Below are 11726 nucleotides of genomic sequence, written 5' to 3' on the forward strand. Positions count from 1 at the left end.
TATATATATATATATATATATATATATATATATATATATATACATATATTTTATCTTGTATCAAGATATTATTGTTGTCGATGGATCTGTTCTTTTTTCCTTTTTGGCGCACCTTTTTAAGAACGCTGATGAGAGAAATCAGAATCGTGTATAGAAAAAAAACGCACACCACGTTAACACGTATACACATTTACATTTACACGTACACATTACATACACATTACATACACAGACACCGATTATCAGTAATATCGACGGAATGGTTGCCTTCAGGCCTTCATCCTATTTTAGGCATAGCATATTTTTCTAACGTGTATCGCAATATCGGAATAATCTTGCCTAGCGAGAGCGATAGAATGACCGAGAGAAAGAGAAAGAGGAAGAGAGTGATTGAGGGAATGCGTATGTGAAGAATAGAGATGCCTGGGAGAATGAGGCAGAGGAATGCGTGCGGAAACATAAATGATTTATAGGAGAGGCGAGAGAAAAAGAGAGATTGAGAGAAAAAAAGAGCGAGAGAGAGGAAAAAAAAGTTTATCAGCGATGATCGTACTTGGCTGACTATATAAGGACGTAACACGATGCTTGTAATTATTACGATTGATATTAGTACGTTTAAGCTATTAAAAAAGTAACATCAACTTTAATATATATTATATGATTACAATTACCATCCTCTTTGAAATGCTTTAGACATTTAGGTTTCGCGTACGTAAAGAAAGTTAGTGTGCTACGCTTTTTCCCTCTTTCCCTCCTTCTTATTCCTCAACCACGCCTCATCCTCTTTCTTCCCAGGCCTTTACGGGCCCTTTTGACAGTTCTTGAAACGTTTAATAATTATAGCAGACTATATTTATGTATATTTAAAAACAAAATATATATAAATGCATCGCCCCTAAACGAAAGCCGGAAATCGTTTTTTGTGTGTTCTCGACTACTTTGTATAGGGTTCTTTAATTAGCACCTCATCGAATTATATTGTAGCCGTAATGTACAAAGAAAAAGAGAGAAGAGATGAGGTAACTTCTCCCGAACGTATTTGAATGAGGTGCGACCTTATTTTCTCTGTAATGAAAATTTTTGCTGCAATAAACGGTTTATCTTTTATCACGTTGGATACTCGATGCTATCTTGACCGAAATTTATATTGTTATGCGTATAACGATGCCTTTAAAAAATTTAATAATAAACGTGAATCGAATTGTTTTTTTTATATTTTTTATACATTCTGTGTGTAATACAACATCCTGATTTTAGCAATTTTATTATATGATACATTATTAAAAAGTTATTATTAATGCGTTAGTTTATCGAAAAATATAATAAAAAGTTAAAATAATACATAGAAGTATATTTCTAAAATAGATATTTTACAATTATTAAAAGAAAAAATATCATGATGAGAAGGAAAATAAAACATGAAAAGGAACAAACGCGATTTTCACATTAATAAAAATGTTGTGAGAAATTAGATATTCGAAGAAAATGAATTTTTTATTTTATTTTATTTTAATCTTTTTTAATTTGGTTAGAACTTCCTCTATAAAATTGCGTAAAATTGAGTCTCGTAAACGCCTCTTTGATCGTATTTACAATTATTGTATGAATATCAACACCCACGATGAACGGAAAGAATTTCAAGTAATGTAGATAATAAGGCATTATGTGATAATGATTGCATATTTCAATGAGCAAAATGTGAGGATAAATGGGTTTTTAAGCTTTAATAAATGTAAATACGTTTGTTTTTTTTATTCATAAAATCCGCAATCTCTATCAGAAATCGAGATATTTTAATGAATTTACATAACGATGTAACGTAGTGTAACTTAATATTTGTAGGCATTCAGCGTAGACCGCCATTTTATTTTACAAGCTTAGCATTGCGATTGATCGAAGCATGGTGTTTCCATCATGCAAATCAGTATTTCATGATTTTAAAATCATATCCAAAAGACACAACCGATTGCATGAAAATGTAGTAATATGAAATGTTTAACAATGTTCAGCAAGCCAATCATATTAAAGAATTTTACTTAACAATTGCAAAGTTGCTTTTCGGCAATCACATACATAATTGACATACCCATTGGATCTGTTTTTTATTTCTGTAATTAGAACTTTTTTCTCACTTTTTTCACAAAAACAGATTTATTATTCCATTTCTGAGAGCTTCTTGAATTTATAAAGCTGGCTCTACATTAGTTACAAGCTGATCGCAAGTTTGTTGCGATCAGCCAATATGAAGCGTTGATTTCAAAATGCAAGCTTCAGATTGGCTGTCGCAACAAATTTGCAATCGGTTTGCAACTAATGTAGAACTGGCTTTCCAATATTGCATGCGCAATATTTTTTCCAAGAATAAAGATGTGAGGAAATAATCAAGCCAAATAAAAAATAATTATATATTAATATTTAATATCCAATAAAGATGCTTAAAAGAATATTTATATAAGAAATTAATTTATTTCAGGAAAGACAATCGACATCGATCTTTTTCGATATATCGATACACTTATTGACTTGTATCTCATCATGGTGTAAGAATATCAGGTGTTCCGTTGCGCTAATGGCGATAGCAATACTGGAAACAACCAATCAAATTTTTGCTCAAATTAACTTTCTTGCGTAATAATATAGCGCTGGCATATTGAAATAGCCAATCAAAATTTTGCCCAAATTTACGCTGCTACTGCGCAATCATTGGAACGGAACATCTAGGAGTATATCATGTATCTCGTTACTTCATATAGTTCATATTGTTATAGTCGCTGCGTTTGTTGCAACGCTTTTGAAGTATAGAGGAAGATACGGAATAAAAATATTTTTAACGAAAATTACGGTTTACAAGAATTTTTAAAGTTAAGAAAAGCGTCCGCAGCATTATTTAGCGACAATGTCAATCGGAGTTCCCATTAAAGTGCTCCACGAGGCTGAGGGTCATATTATAACCTGTGAGACGAATACCGGCGAGGTATATCGTGGCAAATTGATAGAAGCCGAGGATAATATGAATTGTCAAATGCAGAATATTACAGTGACGTATCGGGATGGCCAAGTGGGACAGCTAGAGAATGTATACATTCGCGGCTCGAAAATTAGGTTTCTCATATTACCAGATATGTTGAAAAACGCACCTATGTTTAAACGACCTGGTGGCAAAGGATCAGGCACAGCCGGTAGAGGAAAGTCCGCAATATTACGAGCTCAAGGTTTGTGTACTCCTGCAATCTGTTCAAATTAATAGACGAAGTTAGGTGACATGATTAATAATAATGATCAGTAATATCGAATTAGTATTACTGATAGTATGCATCAATATTTTCAGTATTTTTACAATCTTATCGATCAGTATTATTGACAATATATTTCTCTTTAGTTTTGTGTACATTATAAAAATCTTTATACTATATAAATCTTTATACTATATTCTGAAAAACATGGATATTTATAAAAGAAAGCAGAAAAAGATTAATGTTTGTTTCTATCAATATAGATTAATTTTAATCTATATTGATTCGAATTTCTCTTCATAAATTTTCTAAGTTCTTTTTCATTTTCTAAATTCATCTTTTAAAACTAAAAGAAAGTGAAGAGTAAATTGAGATTAAAATTACTTTAAGTTAGTAGAAACTTGGGTCATATTCTGATATACACTGTTAATTTTGAAAATCTGTAGTATAGTGAAGTCCATTTTACAATTGTTTTAATCCTGTGTCAGAAATTGAATTAGATTGGAATCAATCAATCAAAAGAAAGAGAACTCAATTTCTAATCTGATAAATATAATATTTATTAATTCTTCCAACTACAACTACTTACACAACTATACTTATACAATTGTAGAATGGACTTAACATGGATTATAGATTTTTAGTACTGACAGTATATCAGAACAAGCTCTTGGATCTAACAAAGAAAAACGAATAGAAATAAAATTTTAATATTTGTTTTAAAATCGAATTATATTGGAATAATTAAATAGAAAGTAATTAAGTTATATTATTAATCATTATTATTAATCATTCAATTAGAAAATAATATTAATGGTTTTATGCACAATATTTAATAATATAAGATATTTAAGAATGTGTATGCAAAATAAATATTTCTTGTTAGTTTAAATCCTTTTTAAGATAAGATTCGCATATGTTATACTTATATACATTTGATAATTTTATGTAATAAAATGTTTCCAGCTCGTGGCAGAGGGAGAGGACAAAATCAAAGAGGCAAAGGTACTGGTTCGGCACCTTGGCTGAATCAACAAAATCAACCAGGTGGATCTCAACCTGGAAGAGGCAGGGGATAAATCTTGTGATAATAAACTTTATTTTATAAATACAAGTGTAAAATTTCATTCCTGTATTTTTGCATCATTTCTAAACAGTATATTTCTGCATTCAAAATTGTAATCTATATTTTCAATGTATGTGTGAGATTAATAATAAATCTAGTATTGCATTACGTGTTTACTGTGCTTATAAGAAGTGTCTCCTTTAAAACTAAATTAGAACTAGATAATCCTAATTCATTGTCTGCCTTAAGATGACTAAGAAAATAGATTTATTTTATGACTGATTTTATGACAAAATTTAATTTATTATGCAATAGATAGATATGGAAATACTGAGAGTATTGCAATCTTCTAAATAAATAATATTTAAATATTCGATTTATACCTATAAAAATTCTAAAAAAATTAATTTTAAATTTTGTTGTGACAGTTCGAGAGATTAAAATGGGTATTTGTCAAATAAAATGTGGAAAATTAATTTTTATTATAAAAAAAGATAAAATCAAATGTATTATATATTGTCAGCAAATATAAATAAATAAGTATAATAATAGTAAAATAAGTAAAATAATAACAGGCAAAATAATAAACCTTAATTCAAATAACCGCTACAACATGGCAGCATATGATGTCACGTTCTCATTTGCTGTTAGAAATGTATGCGCAAGAGCACACCCGAGTCCTTCCACCATGGTATCTTGCAGAAGTCGTATCACATTTGCACTTGTTTGCACTTGCAGTTCATGATCGTACGATCAACACATGTATTTTTCGATACCAATCTCTAGTAATCTAGTGTAGAAAATAACCTATCGTAAATATAATTACAATTATGTTTAAAAATTCTCAACCACAATTACTTAATGTAAATAGAAAACCCAGCCAACCGAAAAGGCGAAAAAAGATCACGCTTGTCTTCGATGAAGAGAAACGACGGTAATTAATGTGCAAAACTTGTAATTGACATGTACTTACATATATGTTGATACAAATTAATTTATATTTACCCAAAAATGTAGAGAATTTTTAGGAGGATTTCGTAAGAGGAAACTAGAACGAAAAAGGAAGGCTCAGGAACAGTTACAGCAACAATTAAAAGAAGAACGAAAGAAAATTAAACAAGAAGTGAGTCACATATTATTTTACTTTATAAAATAAAATAAAGTATTTCTTGAAGAATTGAAAAAAGATATTTCTTTTTAGGCACGAGAACGTTATAAGAAATCATTATCGAATCAAGTCGTCCCAGAGCTGCAAGAATTGTTATCTCAACAAGAATTTGATCTAGATAGTCATACAGTTAGTATTTTAGAGTTAAACATTGCAGATCTTAAAGAAGGAAAAAAATGGATAGGTGAAAACAAAATTACAGAAGAAAAAGAAGAACAAGAAAATGATGAAAGTGACAAAAGTTACAATGACAACGATGATGATAAGATTGTGGGAATGTCGTTGCAAGAGAAATGTAAGAATCAAGTGCAGCCAAAATCTAAATCCAACAGTCATGAGATAAAATCTGCAAAAGAATTAAAACAAGAAATAAAAAAAGCAGCGTTAAAACGCATAAAAAAAAGTAAGGCATTTCAACAAAAACAAAGATTAGAACAACAAAAAAACAAAAAACAAAATAAACAAAAATTGCAGAAAACACAGGGGCTAGTGCACAAACGTGGCAAGAGGAGTAAAAAGAAATCTAGGCGCTAGGAAATTTGATAAATTTACTGCACAAATTTTAAATAAATATATTTTGTAAAAAGTATTACATTATAAACATGCATTTATCACTTCTTTGTTCTTCCACCTTTTGAAGCAAAGGAACAAATATCCTTATTGAGACATTCTGAACATTTAGGAAATCGAGGTAGACAAGTTTCTTGACCAAATCCTACGAGGAGATGATTTACTTCGCTCCACAAAGGCTTAGGAAGCCAATCTTCCAACTCATTTCTCGTCTGCTCTGGTGTTTTGGTCGATTTTTTCACCCATCCTAATCTGTTAGCTATTCTGTGAACATGTGTATCCACCCCGATACCAGATACTTCTCCCCAGGCAGTTCGCATGCATAAATGAGCCATTTTAGGACCTACTCCTGGCAACTCGCACAACTCTTTTACTGTTTTTGGTATGTCACCTCCATATTTGTCTAGAAGGATCACTGACGTCTTTTTTATATACTTTACCTTTTTCTAAAAAGAAAAAAAACATTTTTAATACAAAAAAATTATTAACTGTAAACTTAGGAAATTCATAAAAATATGTATAATTACAAATAACTTAACAGTTTAACATATAAACAAAAATTAAAACAAAAATTACTAAAAAGAAAATAAATTTTTAAATGGGTTAGTAAATGAATTTATAAACATAACAAGAAGTTTAAGATAAGAAAAATCTTGTAAATAAATAAGCATTGATTTTTACTTTCCAAAATCCAACTGGGTATATAAGCTTGCCTAGATCATCATCAGAGGTAGTTGCTATAATATTTGGTTTACAACCATAAGTGTTCAGACGCTGCATAGCAGCATGAGTGACTTGGTCCTTTGTTTGACTACTCAGCATCAGAGCTACTAGTGCTTGATATCTAGATACTACAGGACTGGCATCAGGATCTGTACACTTGTGACAGCCCATTGTGTCAACTGGAGCTGTCTCGCTCTTTCTCATTTCTTTAATATTTTCAAGAATAGTTTCCCAATTCGGTGGCATCCACTGTTTCTTATCTTCAACATTCTTTGGATCCAATTTGAATTCTACATTCTCGTTCTTTATCTCACATTCTTCAGTCTTGATATCTTGTACATCTGTCGACAGCTCCACATCTTCACTTTTTATTGGTGTCTCTTTGATATTTGTTTCGTTCTCTACCATTTCATGCTTGATCTTAATCAGTACATGTTTCTTTGTGCTAGTCCTCGCCAATCTTTTCTCTTCATCACCGAAGTAGGGTGACGTTTTCTCCGAGGAGTCTGCGTTAACGAAGGTTTTGCCTGAACGTAAAGTTCTTGATGCCGAGAGACCAGCCAGCTTCAATCGTTTACTCATTTTGTCAGACGAAACACGTTATGGTGTCAACGCATTGATTCCTGCGAGTAACAAGCAGAATGTTTGTACCTGAACTTCGCAGTACGTCATTCGAAATTGGCATAACCATTCCCGCTCGTGCAGCTCGTATAATTGGACACTTAAAGCTAAGATTAGGTTAGGTTAGGTTACAATGGAATCATCAGTGTAGCTTTCTGCACTATTCTGCACTTGAAATGAAATAGATGTACTATAGACGTTAGAAAGAAAAAGAGAAAGAATTAAAAGTGAGAGAATGAATGGAATGGATCAGAATGGATGAAAGAAGTTATTTCACCATCCATTTCTTCCAATTGCAGAATTAAAGTATATCCTGCTTATTATATTTACTTGCAACTAACGAAAATCGATTCATCACGAAACATTTCTGCAATATTACTGTTGCGAAACAAAACGTCAACATAACCAAAGGTGAACTAATTTAACATCAACTTCGAGGTTTGTAATATGTGATATTTAATGTATATTGAATTCATCATTTAAAAAATCCTGATAAATTTGTAAAATGAATAATTGTAGCCAAGAAGCCTCGCTGTTTTTAAAATGCATACCTCAAATAATTTTACTCTACGCGGTGGTGATGCAGCATTCGCCAATAGGCAGCAGGCATTATTCGATCAGCTCTTGATTGCGGAAAGTAATTGCAATAAACATGACAAACCGGAGACGGACAATATGGAGATGGTCGAACAAAGGAAAAGACCAGCCTCTAGTGACGACCGGAGGCAGAAGAGAGAAACAAAGAGGTTTAGCGGTAAGGAGAGTATTTTTAAGCGTCCAGAAGGTCCGGCGCCACGCACGAATTTCAGAAATATTCCGGATTATCACAGAAATCCGCATAAATGGGTCAAATATTCTCTGGATGATGTATCCAACGAAGACATGACGGAGCACAGTAACACACAGGCTGCTATGTCATTTCTGCGAGAATTGAAAGCTCGTAGGAAGAAAGAAGAAATTGGCGAATGTGGGGAGGAGATGAACGCTGAGACTTGCGAATCAAATTCTACAGAGACGCAATTTAAGAAAAGGTCATCATCGTCGCAGATCACATTTAAAAAACCACGAATGAGAGAGACAATGGAAGATATTATAGAGCCAGACGACAAGCCTATATTCAGAAGTAGCAAAATCATTTTGCCAGAATATGTGATCGGGCAGAAACCAAAGAGGACATGTAAACAGAATCGACCAGTGATTAAAGTCGATCGCTCGAAAGAACTTAGATTAGATCATTTACAAGAACCAGATAAAGAAGAAGATGATTGAAACGAATATACAGTGCATAAAATTGTATGAATGCAAATATATAGAGATTGTAATTGTGGATATTTGCTTGAAAATAAAACAATTTACGAGTATTTATATAGGTCCTCGTACTAATTTCATAGAAAATTAGATTCCGGTGAAATTAATTAATTTTTGCATATATATATAATTTATAACGTGTGATAAACAAAACATGTTATTAACACAAGACTCAATAATAGATAGTTTTTGAAGTATATTAAGGGTGTAAAACTTTGTGAGAACCTTTTATATAATATATATAATAACTTAAAAACTATTCATTATTGAGTCTTGTGTTTTATAAGGCTAATCTCTAAATTTCTTACATAATTTATCCTTCCTCTTTTTTTATGCTGGAGAAAAGAAAGCGAAAAAGGATAACTGTGCAAGAAATTTAACTAAAAAAAGAATAGATTAATATTCATTTCTAACAATATAGATTAATTTTAATCTTAGTTCAACTTCATTTTTTTCTAATTCTTAAAACTAGAAAAAGATATAATAGATAAGTTGAACCGAAATTAACGTTAATCTACATTGGCGGAAATAATATCTTTTGTTCACTACATATGCATTATATGTGAAAACTAATTCAATTCAGAATTCAATTTTTCATATAATTAGTGCGAGATCCTTTATAAACATGTATAAACACTCATTGAAAGCAATACATATTAATATCATATCCATAGGATATGTAGTATAAAAATAAAAAATATATACTGTATGTAAGTAAACAATAAAATTTTCTCAATAAGATGAAGTATATATGTAATATATATATATATTAAAAAAGCGTACAATTATCTTAAATTTTATTTTTAAGATACCTAAGATATCTAAACTCTATGTAATATAAAAAAAAGAGAATAAATATAACAAATATAATTAATATTGTTGTTTGTGAAACAATGTTTTTTATCATTCTCATTAAAACATAAAAGATGAACTAACTTCTACATTAAACATAAGTGAGATTGCTCTCTATGTTATACATGTTCTATTGTGAGTGCAAAAGGTGTAACAATCTTGTGTTCAACGTACACTAAGCAGCTGCAAAATAAACTACTCCAACCCCAATCCCCAACCCAACTTATTCCAACTCCGAAGTCTCAATGCATGTCGTGTGACGTTAGGTTAGATATACTCGCTCATTCGCGGAGTTCGCGGGATTGTTCGCCGGTAGGACTGGTAGGAGTCGCAGAAAGGATTGAGAAGCTCGCGAAGATGATGTTAACCAAGACATCTACCTAAACTGCATCGAGACTTCGGTAAGTTGCGAGATCGCATAGTGATCGTCCGGACGGCGCGGTATATTTTCGGTGAGGAGGGGATGGGAGCCATAACCTGTACGCGTACCTGCGATTTCGATTTTCAAAATGGCGTGCCAAGTGTGAGAGACAAGGCATGGACTCGTCATCGTCGTCGCGACTTCCTGTTACTCTGTTGTTGATCGTTGAGTCGCGAGCACGTGTACGGTGCTGCTCGCGTCAAGTTGCCCTCGTGGAGGAATAATTATGCCATCGCTCGCGCGCACGGCGTAGGACGTAGGGAAATTCACTTCTTTCACGCATTTTCTTGTTTTTCTTTTTTCCCTTTCTTTCTTTTCGTTTTCGCTCCTTGATGGAAATCCCGATGGAAATCTCGATGGAAATCTTCTTAACGGCGTTTTCCGTGATATTCAGTTTATTAATAGTGTTCCTTCTTGTTGTGATAGGTAAGCACTCGTATCAGAGCGCTGATATCTTAATCATGACGTCTTGACATAATTACATCATCAGGAGAAAAAAACATGTGGATTCAACAGCATGAGTTTCTCATTTTCTTTTGTACTCTAGGATTTGCGTACTAGTACTGTAAATGCGATCGTATATAGATACCTAATTGTGTTCTAGTATTTTGTAAATTTAGTGCGACACTCATATAGAGCTCACGTTGTATGTAACGCTATTAGTGATCAGCATATTGTTTTGCATTATGTCATCATGCTTTACATATACATTTACATTTAGTGGACAGTAAAGAGCTTGCTAATATACTTAAGCACTACATTGTAGAATTTTATATATATGTAATAAATTTTACAAATTATAATTCTGACTAAGAATCTAACATACGCGATTAAATATGCTTGCATTATTAAGACATTAAATTGAACAAGAGATAAGAATACTCCAAATAATTATAGCGAATTTGATCATTAGCATTACTAGATTAATGTATTCTAAAAACTGTTATACATGAAATTAGAAAAATTAAATGCAAAGTTAAAATACACAAATATAAATATTTTAAATTGATATTTTTACATTAACAATATATACATTAACAATATATTTAACAGATTATACTTGTATTATTTCGTTGTTAAAGTTAATTATATTATGCTACTGCATTTAGATATTTTATATAAAGCAAGTTTAATATGCACTAATTTATTATATGCTAGTAGACTGAATCTATCATTAATCTGAATTATAAAATACTGAATTATAATATATGTATTTTAAGTATTAAATTATAGAATTTTATATATATATACATATAAAATTTATAATTTGAGCTAAGAATTTGAAATACATGATTAAAATAGCTTAAAGCGCTTATATTATTAAGATGCTGTTAACTTGAATAAGAAATAAATGTAAATATATTTCAAGTTCTTAATCTGAATTAAAAAACTTACTCAACATCATGCACTTCATTATTATTTTGTTTTTATATAATTGCATATTATATTTATACTATGATTTCTTTTTCAGGTTGGTACTTAGTTTGGACGTTCTTTCTATCACGGTTCCGCTTTGTGAGAGAGTTAACGGGGAATGGAATGAGTGAATCGTCGTCGGTTAATGATTTGAAGAATGGTCGTGCACGCATAAAGAAACTTCGTCGTGACTAAATATTGAACAATATATTGAAGCTATCGTTTATAATATTGATAATATCAACTTTACACGATTTTATGTAAAGTAAAAATTAATCTTGGATACCTCGTGACAGAATATATATATATATATATATATATATATATATATATATATATATATAGTAT

At 31.2% G+C, this 11726-nt stretch overlaps 5 protein-coding genes across 5 annotated transcripts; 4 read left to right on the forward strand and 1 right to left on the reverse strand.

Moving 5' to 3' along the window:
- Window positions 1-2896: 2896 nt before the first annotated feature.
- Window positions 2897-4349, forward strand: LOC105620343 (small nuclear ribonucleoprotein Sm D3). Its single transcript, XM_012201849.1, has 2 exons — window positions 2897-3212; window positions 4200-4349. The coding sequence occupies exons 1-2, from the start codon at window positions 2897-2899 to the stop codon at window positions 4310-4312; spliced, it is 429 nt and encodes a 142-aa protein (XP_012057239.1). The 3' UTR covers window positions 4313-4349.
- Window positions 4350-5068: 719 nt separating this feature from the next.
- On the forward strand, window positions 5069-6068 carry LOC105620354 (nucleolar protein 12). Its single transcript, XM_012201858.1, has 3 exons — window positions 5069-5233; window positions 5317-5422; window positions 5501-6068. The coding sequence occupies exons 1-3, from the start codon at window positions 5130-5132 to the stop codon at window positions 5999-6001; spliced, it is 711 nt and encodes a 236-aa protein (XP_012057248.1). The 5' UTR covers window positions 5069-5129; the 3' UTR covers window positions 6002-6068.
- Window positions 6069-6078: 10 nt separating this feature from the next.
- LOC105620365 (endonuclease III-like protein 1) lies at window positions 6079-7342 on the reverse strand. The gene is made up of 2 exons (XM_012201869.1): window positions 6719-7342; window positions 6079-6483 (listed from the first exon to the last, which is right to left on the reverse strand). Exons 1-2 carry the CDS (start codon window positions 7340-7342, stop codon window positions 6079-6081), a joined length of 1029 nt encoding a protein of 342 aa, XP_012057259.1.
- Window positions 7343-7924: 582 nt separating this feature from the next.
- Window positions 7925-8740, forward strand: LOC105620376 (protein TSSC4). Its single transcript, XM_012201879.1, has one exon. The coding sequence runs from the start codon at window positions 7925-7927 to the stop codon at window positions 8648-8650; it is 726 nt and encodes a 241-aa protein (XP_012057269.1). The 3' UTR covers window positions 8651-8740.
- A 1554-nt stretch (window positions 8741-10294) lies between these two features.
- LOC105620387 (small integral membrane protein 13) lies at window positions 10295-11573 on the forward strand. Its single transcript, XM_012201889.1, has 2 exons — window positions 10295-10388; window positions 11434-11573. The coding sequence occupies exons 1-2, from the start codon at window positions 10295-10297 to the stop codon at window positions 11571-11573; spliced, it is 234 nt and encodes a 77-aa protein (XP_012057279.1).
- The last annotated feature ends 153 nt before the right edge of the window (window positions 11574-11726 follow it).

The sequence above is a fragment of the Atta cephalotes genome (genome assembly GCF_000143395.1).
Source record: "Atta cephalotes unplaced genomic scaffold scaffold00002, whole genome shotgun sequence".
Taxonomy (NCBI): Eukaryota; Metazoa; Arthropoda; class Insecta; order Hymenoptera; family Formicidae; genus Atta; species Atta cephalotes.

Excerpts from the sequence above, each read along its gene's own strand:
- LOC105620365 (XM_012201869.1), bottom strand. The coding sequence starts at position 7,342 with ATGAGTAAACGATTGAAGCTGGCTGGTCTCTCGGCATCAAGAACTTTA. Across the intron at positions 6,484-6,718 it reads ACCCAGTTGGATTTTGGAAA|AAAAAGGTAAAGTATATAAA; the intron begins GTAAAAATCAAT and ends TTTTCTTTTTAG.
- LOC105620343 (XM_012201849.1), top strand. The coding sequence starts at position 2,897 with ATGTCAATCGGAGTTCCCATTAAAGTGCTCCACGAGGCTGAGGGTCAT. Across the intron at positions 3,213-4,199 it reads CGCAATATTACGAGCTCAAG|CTCGTGGCAGAGGGAGAGGA; the intron begins GTTTGTGTACTC and ends AAATGTTTCCAG.
- LOC105620354 (XM_012201858.1), top strand. The coding sequence starts at position 5,130 with ATGTTTAAAAATTCTCAACCACAATTACTTAATGTAAATAGAAAACCC. Across the intron at positions 5,234-5,316 it reads TTCGATGAAGAGAAACGACG|AGAATTTTTAGGAGGATTTC; the intron begins GTAATTAATGTG and ends CCAAAAATGTAG. Across the intron at positions 5,423-5,500 it reads GAAAGAAAATTAAACAAGAA|GCACGAGAACGTTATAAGAA; the intron begins GTGAGTCACATA and ends ATTTCTTTTTAG.
- LOC105620387 (XM_012201889.1), top strand. The coding sequence starts at position 10,295 with ATGGAAATCCCGATGGAAATCTCGATGGAAATCTTCTTAACGGCGTTT. Across the intron at positions 10,389-11,433 it reads GTTCCTTCTTGTTGTGATAG|GTTGGTACTTAGTTTGGACG; the intron begins GTAAGCACTCGT and ends TTTCTTTTTCAG.
- LOC105620376 (XM_012201879.1), top strand. The coding sequence starts at position 7,925 with ATGCATACCTCAAATAATTTTACTCTACGCGGTGGTGATGCAGCATTC.